General features: G+C 55.9%; 1 protein-coding gene across 1 annotated transcript in view; it reads left to right on the forward strand.

The window, feature by feature from the left end:
- The window catches only part of COL23A1 (collagen type XXIII alpha 1 chain), a 319,317-nt gene extending 310,260 nt beyond the window's left edge, over positions 1–9,057 (forward strand). Inside the window, exons 20-29 of the mRNA XM_074313377.1 lie at positions 571–633; positions 930–986; positions 1,233–1,259; positions 2,258–2,320; positions 2,405–2,458; positions 2,659–2,685; positions 5,173–5,226; positions 5,493–5,579; positions 7,489–7,527; positions 7,956–9,057. Of these exons, the coding sequence (XP_074169478.1) occupies positions 571–633; positions 930–986; positions 1,233–1,259; positions 2,258–2,320; positions 2,405–2,458; positions 2,659–2,685; positions 5,173–5,226; positions 5,493–5,579; positions 7,489–7,527; positions 7,956–7,958 (474 nt within the window). The 3' untranslated portion in view covers positions 7,959–9,057. The remainder of the gene's footprint in view (positions 1–570; positions 634–929; positions 987–1,232; positions 1,260–2,257; positions 2,321–2,404; positions 2,459–2,658; positions 2,686–5,172; positions 5,227–5,492; positions 5,580–7,488; positions 7,528–7,955) is intronic.
- The last annotated feature ends 3,733 nt before the right edge of the window (positions 9,058–12,790 follow it).

Genomic DNA, 12,790 nt, shown 5'->3' on the forward strand with positions numbered 1-12,790 from the left:
TGGTTAGACTGCCGCTCTGGCTGCCCCAGTCTGCATCCCATTGCATCTCCTACTGGCTGGGACACTGCACAAGCAACTAACCCCCCACCCCAGGCCTCGGTTTCCCCACCACTGAAATGGGGGGGGGGTGATAATTTCCCACTCCCATGAGGGAATGCACAGACAGGGCTGAGAATGGTGGCTGGCATGCAATAAATACGCACTGTCGCCATCGTCATCATTTTGATCGTTATTCTTGCCGTGGCTGGATTGGAAGAGCTGCCACCTGGTGCCACCACTTCACATCCACTGTCCATCCATGAGGCTCACTGAGCTAGAGAGGTAGTGCTGGGGGCACGCCTGGGTATTTGCTTCCAGAACCCCTGGTTGCCCCCTCTGTCCCAGAGGCAAACTAGAATGTGTACCGCTGTCACTGTGCTCTGTAGATACCGCTACTTTAGGCTGCACCTGCCAACCTGGCAAGTGGCTGCTGCGCTGAGCCTTATGGGGGCGGGAAGGGTAAGAGCTGATGGCTGTGGGTGGTGATTTTGGTGATGGACAGAAGGGGTTTGAGGCCATACTGTCCTACAGGGTGCCCACGGCCCCAAGGGGGAGAAGGGAGAGCCGGCATCTGACAACTTACAGGAGAGCCTGGTAAGGGGGGACTACTGAGGACCAGGGTCTCCCCCAACGCCCAGCCCAGGGGCAGCAGGGCCACTGGGGGGAGGGGAGCGGAGTGGGAGCCTAAGGCTGAGTCCTCCACCTGTTCTCCATCTGAGAACCCACAGGACAGCTACTGGGACCAACTAGGCAGTGCCCTCCTGGGAGGGAGCAGTGGCTCAGGGCCCCTCACGCAGGGAGTGCTCCTCCAAAGTCCCATGAGCTCAAGTGTGGGTGGGTGAGGGATAACGGAGCAATGCGTGACTGATCCACGTCTGACCCCTTTCTAGGCCCAGATCATAGTGGAGCCAGGGCCCCCTGGCCCCCCTGGTCCTCCAGGCCCCATGGTAAGAATATTTGGCTTGAAGCAGCTGAGATATGAAAAGGGTGGTGGGCCCAGGCCCGGGAGCTGTGACAGGAGAGGACAGGATTCCCCGGGGCGGGAAGGGACACATCAGGCAAGGAGGGCAGAGCCAAGGTCTGGCTTGGGAAGCCCCAGAGGTCAGGGCCACAGGGGCCCAGAGTGGCCTGCAAGCCTTCGTGGCCACTACAAGAGGGCACTGGCCCTGATCTGCTCTGTCCTCCTCCTCCAGGGCCTTCAGGGAATCCAGGGTCCCAAGGTGAGTTCTGGGGCGTGGGTGGAAACCCCCCTACTCACTGCAGACAGCCTGAACAGTTCCAGAAAGCCTTGCTAATGGGCAAAGTAAGGCGTCCACGCTTGGCCTCGGACCAGCCCTGTGTCTTCCCAAGGCCTGAACATCCTGAGTGCCCTGGAGCTGATGCCCCCATGCCCACACTGGGGTCTCTGTTGTTTCCCCTTCTCCCTCTGCCTGGGGCCCCAGTACTCTGCTTTTCCCTCCTCACCACTCACCTCCCCTTTCTCTGTGCCTCCCAATTCCTTGCCCCTTTCCCCCACGCCCCCCACATGCACATCTGTCTCTCAACAGCCCGCAGCCCAGACATGAAGTCTTGGGTTTGGTGTGTATTACATAATGTCATGTCCTCTCCTCTTAAATGAAAACCATGAGTGTGGCCTGCCAGTGTGCCCTGCCCCAGGGGGCCATGGAGAGGCCAACTGGCCTGACTGCTTGCCCTACCCTGAGGGAGCACACATCCCTGCTTCCCCAGCTCAAAGGCCAACTGGGGGATGCAGAGTCGTGGACTCCCAGAGCTGAGTGGGCCGAGCATATGGCCGACCAGATGTGCTGTTTCTGGTTCTGCTTTGTCCCAGGGCCACCCCAGACCATGTTTAGAAGAGGCAGATGGTGTCAGGGATAGAGTCCAAGACTGGGGCTCAGATACCCAGTCAGTAGTCAGCCCTTGCTGGCTGTGTGTCTGAACCCGTCCCTGCCCCTCTCTGTGTCTCTCTTTCCTCATCTCTTTCCACAACCACCTTCCATGATTAATGAGGGAAGTCATGTGTGGGAAAAGGTAAAATGCTCACACTTGCAGCTCATTCTGATTATTTGCATAGGAAGGAAGCCAGGGCCAGGCCTGTCAGAACCTGGGGTCTGTCCCTCTGCCCTGTATACCCCAGATCCCCACAGACCCCAAGATTTCCTGTCATTCCATCTGTCTGACCCTTTCCCCCTGACTGATGTCCCTCCTTTGTTTCCAGGGCTTGGATGGAGCAAAGGGAGAGAAGGGCGAGTCAGGGGAAAAAGGTCCCAGCGGCCTGCCTGTGAGTATCGTGGACTTTGTATGTCTTTAGAAGTGCTAAGTCCTGTAACTGTCATACCTCTTAACCCATTCCTTTTTCATTCAGGGGCCTGCTGGCCCACTGGGCCTTATTGGGCTGCCAGGAACCAAAGGAGAGAAGGTAACCACCTTCCCTTAATGCCTCCCCAACTATGGCTGTACATCTGTGGGGCCACTCAGCCCTGAGGCTCAACCCCTGCACTTCATTGGTCCTGGCACCAGAGTTCAGGCTTATGGACAACTCACAGGGCTGAACTTTCTAGTAGCTATGCTCCCAGCACCCCGTCACAGCCCCCTCACATCTCCTTTTTCTCTCCTCAGGGCAGACCTGGGGAGCCAGGACTAGATGTAAGTATCTCACCATTCACTGTGATCAGGTCCTTCCTGTGTGTAGCTTCTGCCCCCATGCTGAATGTACAGTAACCTGATCTGGTTGTCTTGGGTGTGACCCCCTTCCCCAGGGCTAGGACTACATCTGCCTGATTCCCCCTACATCCCCAGTGCCAAATCCAATGCACAGCCCAGAGTTGGTGCTTTATGGGTGGGTGGATGGATGGGTGGGTGGGTGGATGTGTGGATGGATGGATGGATGGATGGATGGATGGATGGATGGATGGATGGTGGATGGATGGATGGATGGATGGATGATGAGTGGATGGGTGATGGATTGATGGATGGATGGTTAGATGGATGGATGGATAATGGATGGCTGATTGATAGATGGATGGATGCATGCATGCATGGATGATGGGTGATGGATGGATGAATGATAGATGAATAGATGATGGATGGATAATATATTGGAGCAGGGAGGTGGGAAGAACAGTGAGGAGCCTGTTGCAATATCCTGGTGAGAGACGATGAGGCTGTGGGAAGGAGATGAAGGGAAGTATTAGCCCAGTACTGATTGGATCAGGTGTCTGTTGCTTGCAAGAGACAGAAAACAATTTAAACTGGTTTAAACTGACTCATAACTGAAAACTCCAGAGGTACAAGCCCATGGATCCAGGTGTGTAAACACAACCCAGCCTCTGACCCTCTCTTGCGTCTGATTCCTCTGTGTGGGCATCAGTCCCAGTTCCACATGGTGATAAGATGGAGTCAACAGCCCCAGACCTGCATCTTCCTGGCCCCAAATCTGGAGATGGACTATTTGCCTCAGTCTCTACTCTTTTAGAAAATATTCTCACCAACCCTCATTGGTCCCAGTTGGGTCAGTGCTGAAGTATCACTTGGTCATAGGAATTCAGTGCCCGATTGGCCAGGCCTGATCACATGCTCCATCCTGGAGCAGGGGTGGAGTCAGTGAATTGTGAGAAGCGAGGGGGGATCCCCAGGAAAGCCAGGTAGCTATTCCAAGGGAAATGGTGACCAGATACAGGGCTACAGGGCCTCTGATGTCCGTCCTAGACTTTAAGGAGAAAATGTCACCTTGAAGAGTAACTATAGACAAGGAAGAAGAAGAACCCTAACCTGAGTTTCTGACTGGGAGGGCCATGTTCCATCGACGAGAAGGGTTGGGAGAAGACAACATCTGGACTCAGGGACGTAGTTGGGGCGGAGCTAGACTCCATGCCACCAGCAACATGGCCACAGCTGTCTTCTGGGAGACCTGGAGCTCAGAGTGTCATCTCAAGGCCACACCTACCTGTTCTACCTGGCAAACCCCTAGTGCCCACTTCACCAGGCCCAGCTAAAATGGGGAGTTTGCTCAGAAGCCCTTCCTGACCTCACAGCTGGACAGAACAGCCCCTTTCCTTGGAAACCCTTGTCATCCGGTTCACTCCTCTGTCACAGCGTTGATCATCCTCTGCACCCCATTGCCCGCCATGTTAGACTGTGCGGGAAGTGTCACATTTGTACCTACGGAGTTTTAATTTATGGAGGTGACTCAGTGATGCCACAGAGAGGCCAATGCCATTGAAAGATTTTATTACTTACATTTCCCGAGAGAAGGGCATGCCAGGCCATGCAGGACCACGTGGGGAAGCACTGGGTTTGGCCCAGAGGCGGAAAGGAGCAGAGAAAGCCTAGGCCAGAGCTTTCATAGGGGTTTCCATGGGAACAGCAAGGCAGAGCAGGGGAAACAGTTTAGGACAGGCCAGTCTGAGTAATTCCAGCAGGCTTCAGCTATAGGGGTGCTCTCTAGATGCCTGCTGCCTGGCCCTTGGACGATTCCGGCAGAGGAAATATAGTTCTGATATGTGAGAGATAAAGCAGGTGGCATCTGAAAGGCATGCTCCCAGCCTGGCCCTCAGCCATCTCTAGGAACTGGCTAGTCTTGGGAGGGACAGCCTCTCCCCAGCCAGCAAGATTTTTTTAGACGTCAAAACATCAGAAGATACAGAAAATAAACAACATAATAAATACAAGAGGGAACACATCTGTTTCTCTGTCCCTAGCATCCTGCCCACAGCCCAGTTCCTAGTGGATGTTTAGAGATGTTGGTTGGATAAAGGGGTGGATGGATGTACAAGAGTTTGAGCCAAGGGCAGAAAACAGAGGGCATTATTTCTTGATTTCCCAAAGACGGTAACATAAACTTCCATGGGTTTCCTAGGTCTCTGTCCCCAGCCCAGCATGGGCCAGTGCCAGCTGCATCTGTCTGTGACATGAGGGAAGATCCCTTGCCAGTGGTTCTGCCTGAGGGCTTCCACCCACAGACTCTGACAGTGTCCAGAATGCATGCTTTTCCCTAACTCAGCCTTGGACCCAGCACATGTGTCACCTAGGAGTTGGGGCCAGCTTGGACCACAACTATGGAGGGAAGGGGCAGAGATAACAGGAGCAAACTTCAAACCTCATTTTCAGTTTAGCCTTTAATCTTTTTGACAGGGTTTCCCTGGACCCCGAGGAGAGAAAGGCGACCGGAGTGAGCGTGGAGAGAAGGTGGGGCAGGCAGAGAGAACGTGTGGGCAGCTGGAGAGGACATGGGACAGGGGGAAAGACAGAGGGAGGCAAGTGAAGAGAAGGAGGGAAGGGGCAGAAAGGACATGGGAGAAAGGAACAGGCAGAGAGATACGGGGTGGGCAGGAGGATACTGGGATGGGAGTAGCACGGCAGGGTGGCTGCCAACCCCAGGCACATCTCAGAGGTGCTGGAGGCATCCTGGGCATGGCAGACATGGCCATACCCCTATCTCCCTTCTTGTGTAGGGGGAACGAGGCATCCCTGGCCGAAAAGGAGTGAAGGGCCAGAAGGGCGAGCCGGGACCGCCAGGCCTGGACCAGCCATGTCCTGTGGTGAGTGTCAGAGCAGGAGCCCCAACCCAGGTCTTTGTCACCTCCTGACAGTGTCTTCCCTGTCCTCAGAGCTCACATGCAAGTCCCAGAGGCCGAGCTGGCCCTGCCCTGGGGTGCCTACCCTGCCAGTGCTACCATTGCTGTCACTCCCATCATGGACAGTCCTCTTGCTCTGGTCCTGACCCCTCAATGGGCGCAGCTTGGGGGATCTGCCCCATCTATACAGAGGGAAGACTGACCAGGGCAGTCTGTGTGTTGGGATCACTACCCCGTCTTTACTCAGCTTCCTTGGCCATACAGGAGGATGGGACCGTCCTGCCCTCTCTGGCTGTCTGTCCCGGAGGAGGCTTTTTCTGGTCTGGGTGGCCCCACGCTGTCCCCTGATTTCTCCTTCAGACCCACCCTTCCCTGATCCCTATGGTCTTCTCCTTTCCTGCTCTGTCACCACAGCCCCTATGGCCCACCCGACCCAGTGCCTGAAATAACCAAAATTCAGTTCCCTTTTTCTAGAAGGCAGGGGAGGTTACATGTCAAACTCTTCCAGTGGAGCTCAGAAAAGACAAGGAAACAAAACAGCTGAGTTTCCATACTAAATGTGACCAGATACTCATACCTGGCCACCCTTGCCAGGAACATGGGGACAGGGATCTCCAGCCATGTGTGTGACCGCCTTCCAAAGAAGGATCAGGGCTAGGGACCCCCAGAAGACTCGAGCGAGTCACTCAGCCCTCTGTTCCTCTCTCGTCATCCGTACAACGGAGGTGCTGACCCCAACTCCAGATGGTTTAGAGGAGGCAATGAGGAAAAGACATAAGGAGCTGAGCAGTGAGCACATGCAAAAAGTGCATGCCAGGGACAGCAAGGGACAGGGTGGCCCTGTAGATCCAGCCCCTGGGCCAAGACTTCCCTCTAAGTCATGAAGGCTTTGTCTTTGAAACAGGAAAATCCTAAATGCGGAGGCAAGCGAGGGGCGCCAGGCTGGAGGGGCCTGGCGAGGGGCCACGGCCCCTGCCCTGTGGTAGGCGGTCTGGCCTGCTGTGTGCTGTGCTGTGCTGTCCTCTGCCCGCCCTTCCCACTCCTGCCTGCCTCCTCCCCAGCGCCCCTGGGGCCCCAGCCTGTGCCCCCCACTGGATGCACGGCCTTGTCCGGGGGTGCTCCTACAGGTCTGCGGCCCATGCGGAGGGCCTTGCAACAGAGTGAAATGTTTTTGCCCCAGGGTCCCCCAGGGACTCTGGGCTGGGGGAGTCAGCCTTTGTCCCTCTCCAGTCCCCAACCCTCCAGGCCACCTGAGGAAAGCTCCCCCTCCTTGTGTCTGACTGCTCAGCAGGCATGGCTGATGCTCCCAGATAACCACCCTCCCCTCCAGTTCCACCCTGCCAGCCTCTGCCTGCCTATCTGCTTCTCAGATCCAGAGGCAGGGACCAGGCAGGGCCTCAGGGGGATCCCACTTCCTAAATTGTCCATACACTCTTCTCCAATTCTTGAAAGTTCTCAGACCCCCAGGGTGAGGGTCCAGAGCCACCAGGCAGGAAGCCATGCAGCCCAGAACCGGGCCGGGCCTTCCTCCTAACCAGCAGGTGTCCAGCATAAGCCCGATACTCCAGTGTCCTCCTGGTTCTGCCCACTGCACAGGTGTCCCAACAAAGCCCCACGGGGGTGCACTCAGCACGAGTGCAGTGAGGAATAGCAATGTCCGGTGGCATGTCTGGTGACCCATGTCCAGCTGCCTGGGTGGACAGGGCAGGCATTCGGGTCCTGCTTCCATGGGGTCCAGCAGCCTCAATGGTAGCTCCCTGGGCACCTCCCTACACCCTGGGTAGGAATGTGCAGGGCAGGAATGTACAGTGGGGGGGGAGGGGTAGAGAGTTGCCTAGCCCCCACCTGTCACTGAAAGCTTCTTCTCTTCCAGGGCCCCGATGGGCTGCCCGTGCCTGGCTGCTGGCATAAGGTACCTTGTAGGGAAGTATCCAGGACAGGCGGGGAGGAATTGGGGGACAAGAAGGATCCTGGGGGCTGGGTGTCTGCAGTTCCCCACAGTAACCGAATAGCCAGGCTTCCCTGTAACAACCTGAGTTTTGACTCTCCTGTAATGTGGCCTAAGGCTTAGGTCCATGGTCCTGGGTGATTGTGTGGGCCCACCCTGTTGGTTGCACCAACAGGGCTCACTTAGCACCTGGCCTAGCCAATGCAAAGCCATCAGGGCCCCCTGGGACTTTTCCAACCCCAACCCCCTGAGACGGGGTGGAGCCAGGATCCTAGGACTAGAGGAGGGGGTGTACCTGTTCCTGAGGAAATATGGAAATGCGAAAGATGGGGAGGGGAGCCCCAGGGGCCTCTCAGCCCCTCCTCACCTTCAGTCTTTCCCGCCTTTTCCAGTGACCCCAGTGCCAGCTCACAACCTGTACAGATCGTTGAGGACATTTTTAATTTTTGTAAAAACAAAACAGTAATATATTGATCTTTCTTCACGGGATACACTGCTTGTGGCCTTTTAACCCTTGAGTGTGTGTCCAGCCCAGCCCCAGAATGATGAGCATATGAAGCTGGCAGGAGCATGGACAGGCGGGTCAGGGAGTTGTGTACCTGAGGGGCACCCACAGGACTTGGTTCTCACGGGAAGGAGACACAGGTGAAAGTACCTGCCCCAGGTGAGGCTGCCAAGATGCTGAGTTGGGCCTTCAGCCACCTGATTAGCTGAGAGACTCTGGCTGCCCAGCTGCCCTACAAGAACCTGCCCCCTGCAGATCCAGAGCCCACAGCGCCCACCCAAGTCTTGGATGGCCACTGCAGCTGCTCCTGACCTCTCCAGCCTCTGGACTCAGCCAAAGCCAGCTGCCCACTCTCTCTGGCTCTCCTGGACCCTGGGTTTGCCAGGGCAGGAGAAGACTCCCACCCAGGCCTTGCATCTAGGCACTGAGGGCTGTGGAAAGCACCCTGAGCAGGTCTAGCTCTCACCAAGTTCATTAGGCCTCAGGAAGCCGGCCTGTATGAGAACACACGTCCTCTGGCCAGGAGCAGAGGCCAAGCACTGTGATCGCCACCACATGGACCCAGCTGCAGGGAACTCTGTGGTCCCCGAGAGTGGAGGATGGCAGGGCCCAGGCTGCAGTGGCTGCTGCTTTCTGTCCAGCTCAACACCACCCGGAGCAGGGATGTGACGGGACTTTGCCAGCCTGAGGAGACAGGCTTCCAGCTCAGAGTTTGGGTCACCCTGGCCCCAAGTCTCCCACCCAGGAGAACTCTGGTCAGCTTGCCAAAAGTGGTCCTCCAGGTGAACTGTGCAGATAAGAGAACCTCGGGGCTGGTTCCCAGCTGGCCCCAGCAGGGGTCCTGCAACCTGGGCATCGGCGCTGTGCGTCTGGAGAGGCTTCCCCACCTCTGACAAGGGTCCCCAGCCACCAGCTCTGGCCCAGCTACGTGCCTCCCCTCTCTGTGTAGATGGATATCACTGTGTGGAATAAACCACCCATTTGTGTCTGGGTGTGCCTGTCCTTGCAGACTGCCCCTGGGGCACCTCCGGGTGAGGTTTCAGCCTGGCCATTGCAAAGTGGGGAGGGATGGGGGACTCTCCCTAGGTCAGAGCCACCCCAGAAACCAGAAGAAGTAGTTCAGGGTCAGGGCAAAGATAGGATTTGGAGTTAGGAAGACACAGTCTCAAGGCCTAGCCCTGCCACGTACCAGCTGAGCCCTCTGACCAGTCACACAGAGGATCCCCTGTGAGCTCCTCTGATCCAGTGACCAGTGACTGCTTGCTGCACAGCAAATCATCCCAAAACTTGTTGCCTTAAAACAACGATCCTTTATATATCTGTCTTACAGTTCTGGGGTTAATGGGCTCAGCTGGGTGGTTGTCACTCAAGCTGTCCCACATCTGGTGTTGATGCTGGCTATCAGCTGGGAAGTCAGATGGCCAGAACACCTACCTGGGCCTCTCCAAATGCTCTGGGCTCCTCACAGCATGGCTGCTGGATTCCAAGGGTCAATGTCCCACGTAGACCAGTAGCAGCTGTGTCACTTTTTATGGCCAAGTCTCAAAAGTCATATGGTGTCACTTCCTGCCACAATCAGCAGTTGACCCCCAATTCAAGGGACAAGTATTAACATAGTATTTTAAAGAGAAAATGTAGGGTAGTAGATCTTATTGCAGCCATCTTAGAAAATTCAACCTGCCACCTCATCTGTAGAAAGGGACAGGGATGCTTACAGTCCAACTGGTTAGTGAGGACCAACTGCGTGGAATACGAGAACCCAGCACAGGTCAGGCACCTGGCAGCTCCCATGATTCTGAGATCTCTCTCCCACCTCCCCACTCCAACACCAAGCAAGGGCCACAGTCTTGCAACGCGTGTCTGCATTGCTCATCCCAGCTGGTCCTTATGACAATCCTGAGAGAGTGACCCAGCAAATATGCCCGTTTCACAGGTGACCAAACCAAACACATCCAGGGTGGTGTAGACAAGAAGGGGCCTGCAGTGATGGCGTCCCAGGCCTTCTCCCTCCAAGGAATGAGGCGTAAGGAGGGCCACAGTTTGTGTAGTCCCCGAGACCCCACTGTGGCCTTCTCGCTAAGCAGAGGAGCCCCAGCCACACCCTGGCTAAGGGAAGAGGAATGTGTTGAGTCCTCACCTCTGTCTCCCTAAGTTGCTGGCGATAAGTGGCTGGCCCACTGCTCTGCGTCATCAGGGAAGCCAGTAGTATGAAAATAAAGACAGAAACACAGTGGCGCTGTGATGACTGACAGAGATCGCTGGCTGTCCACGTGCCCTTTGGCGTCCCAGCATAACCTCACAGAGCTACTGCACTCCACAGTTTGTAGTTCGCTCCTCCCTCCATCCAGGTACCTCAGGGTTCCCCCCACAAGACTTGTGAAGGAGGGGACTTATGTGGTTGGTGTCATTATTTCCATTTTTCATATGGGGAAACTGAGGCTCGGAGGGAGTAGTCATCTGCCAAAGGATGTACAACTAGGGTGTCTTTCTGAAGTTGCTTGGTAGCGCAGTCTGCTAGGCATGATTGACGGGCAGATCTTTGTGTGTGTTGAAGCCACATGTTCCCCCTTCCCCAGATATGGGGGGGTCCCTTTCCTGCTCCTTTGGGGAAGACAAGGCCATTCATGACTCACTGCTGCCCCCTTCTGGCCTCACAGTGTATCTTCAGGCCTGCAAACTTCAACAGCAAACTTCATATTTTAGAGCCTGCGGATTGCTACTAGAGCTTGGAGCCGGGCAAGACACTACAGGAGAGTTGAATGACTTGCTCAAGATCCCAGCTGAGGCCTGGGCGAGTGCCCTACCTCACAGCTGAGTCTCAAGGACTGAGGGTTTCACATTTCCCTGCCAAGAAGGGCAGTTCTGCCTCAAACTACTCCCCTCCAAAAGAAAGGAAAGCACATTTATTGAGCCCCACTAAATAAATGTGTGCCAGGCAACTAAACTAATCTCAAGAATTCCTACCGCCTCTTGCAGATGAATCTAAGGCCTGAAGGATGGGCTGACCCTGGACTCCCTGCTCCTGATCCCTAGGCTATGACACGGGATGCTTTGGCTTGTGGCAAGGACTGGGGGACACTCCTGGCATTCAGTGAGCAGGGCCAGGGATATCAAACATCTGAAATGCATAGGCAGTCTGCCATTCATCTCACTAAGAATGCCAGTGCGGCCCGAATTGAGATACACCATGCCCTGGGTTCAAATCCTGGCTCCGCCACTTCCTCCATTCCCGGCCTTCTTGGCCTCCAGTGGCACTTCCAAGGCCAGGTATGAGATCAGGGACAGAAGAGTGCTTAGCTTGGGACCAGATACAGGAAGGACTAGGCTTTTCGAAGCAGGAAGGAGAGGCTTCCTGGTGTTATCCTGCCCTGTAGTAGATACTCTTGACCCAGGAAGTGGCCCATTTGGAGGCCTGTCCTGTCCTCTAATTGTATTGTCTCCTGACCCTGGACATCCTGGGAGTGAGTGGAATGTGTGCTGGGCCCTGAGGCTGGAAAAGTCCTGAGCCAACCTGACTTCTCTGAGCTGCCCTGGGCCACAAGACAGGCTTGTGTTTGGGCTCAAGCCAGGGCCAAAGATGGGCCCCAAAGCATTGCTTGTGGCATCTACTACTTTTCTGAGGGTCCAGCCCTCTTCCCCGCATGTGGCAGGAATTTTTGGTTAATTTGGGAGGAATCTTTTTTCAAGAATCATACATAAGGTTCAATTCAGCTTTACAATTAAAAGTAAGAAACTCCATTCAGTTTGGGAAGATGAAAAAGTTCTGGAGGTGGATGGTGGTGATAGTTGCACAACGAGGGGAATGTACCGCATGCCACTGACCTATACACTTAGAAACGGTTAAAATGGTCAATTTTGTTATGTATATGTTATCACCAATAAAAAAGGAAAAAGAAACTCCAAGTGCTCTTTAATAAATGTGTTAAGCATTTTATAGTTTTATGAGGGAAGACATGAAGAAACCAGCAATAAGGGAGCAAAGCAAAGGGCTGTAACCCCAGACCTTGTTCTAGGGTTCAAGACAGAAAGCCCCAGGAAGGCCATGTCTTCTGTTATCCCAGCTTCCCAGCCCCTTGGGGGCATTTTCCTCTCACCCTGGGCTAGGAGTCAAGCCGACCTGAGCTGGAGTCCAGCCTGTGCTGCACACTTGTTCCGTCTGAGAGCAAAGCCCTTTCCAGCTCTGGGCCTCGATTTCCTGGCCATAGACTTAGTACAAGGCTCAGGAGGCCTCCCAACTCTCCTCCCACCTAAACACTTTATGGCTCTTAGCGTCGATAACAGCTCACGTTCACCCTGCCTGGAGTCCCGGTGAACACTCACGGCGGGTCCCAGTTTATGCACCGGGAAGGCGACTCAGAGACTGAGCCCGGGATAGGCCTGCCGGAGCTAGAGCATTACTCAAGTACGGGAGCCGCGGCGGGCTCACCCGTGGACCCTTCCGCGGAGGGAATCCGGTGAGGAGCCTATCAGGTTCGTTCGCCCAAAGAATTTACTGACAAGCGCGCCCCCCTCGTGGTGGGGGCGGGGCCGCGGCGGGGCGGGGCCGCGGCGGGGCGGGGCCGCGGCGGGGCGGGGCCGCGGCGGGGCGGGGCCGCGGCGGGGCGGGGCCGCGGCGGGGCGGGGCCGCGGCGGGGCGGGGCCGCGGCGGGGCGGGGCCGCGGCGGGGCGGGGCCGCGGCGGGGCGGGGCCGCGGCGGGGCGGGGCCGCGGCGGGGCGGGGCCG

Source organism: Rhinolophus sinicus, linkage group LG10 (genome assembly GCF_036562045.2).
Source record: "Rhinolophus sinicus isolate RSC01 linkage group LG10, ASM3656204v1, whole genome shotgun sequence".
Lineage (NCBI taxonomy): Eukaryota > Metazoa > Chordata > Mammalia > Chiroptera > Rhinolophidae > Rhinolophus > Rhinolophus sinicus.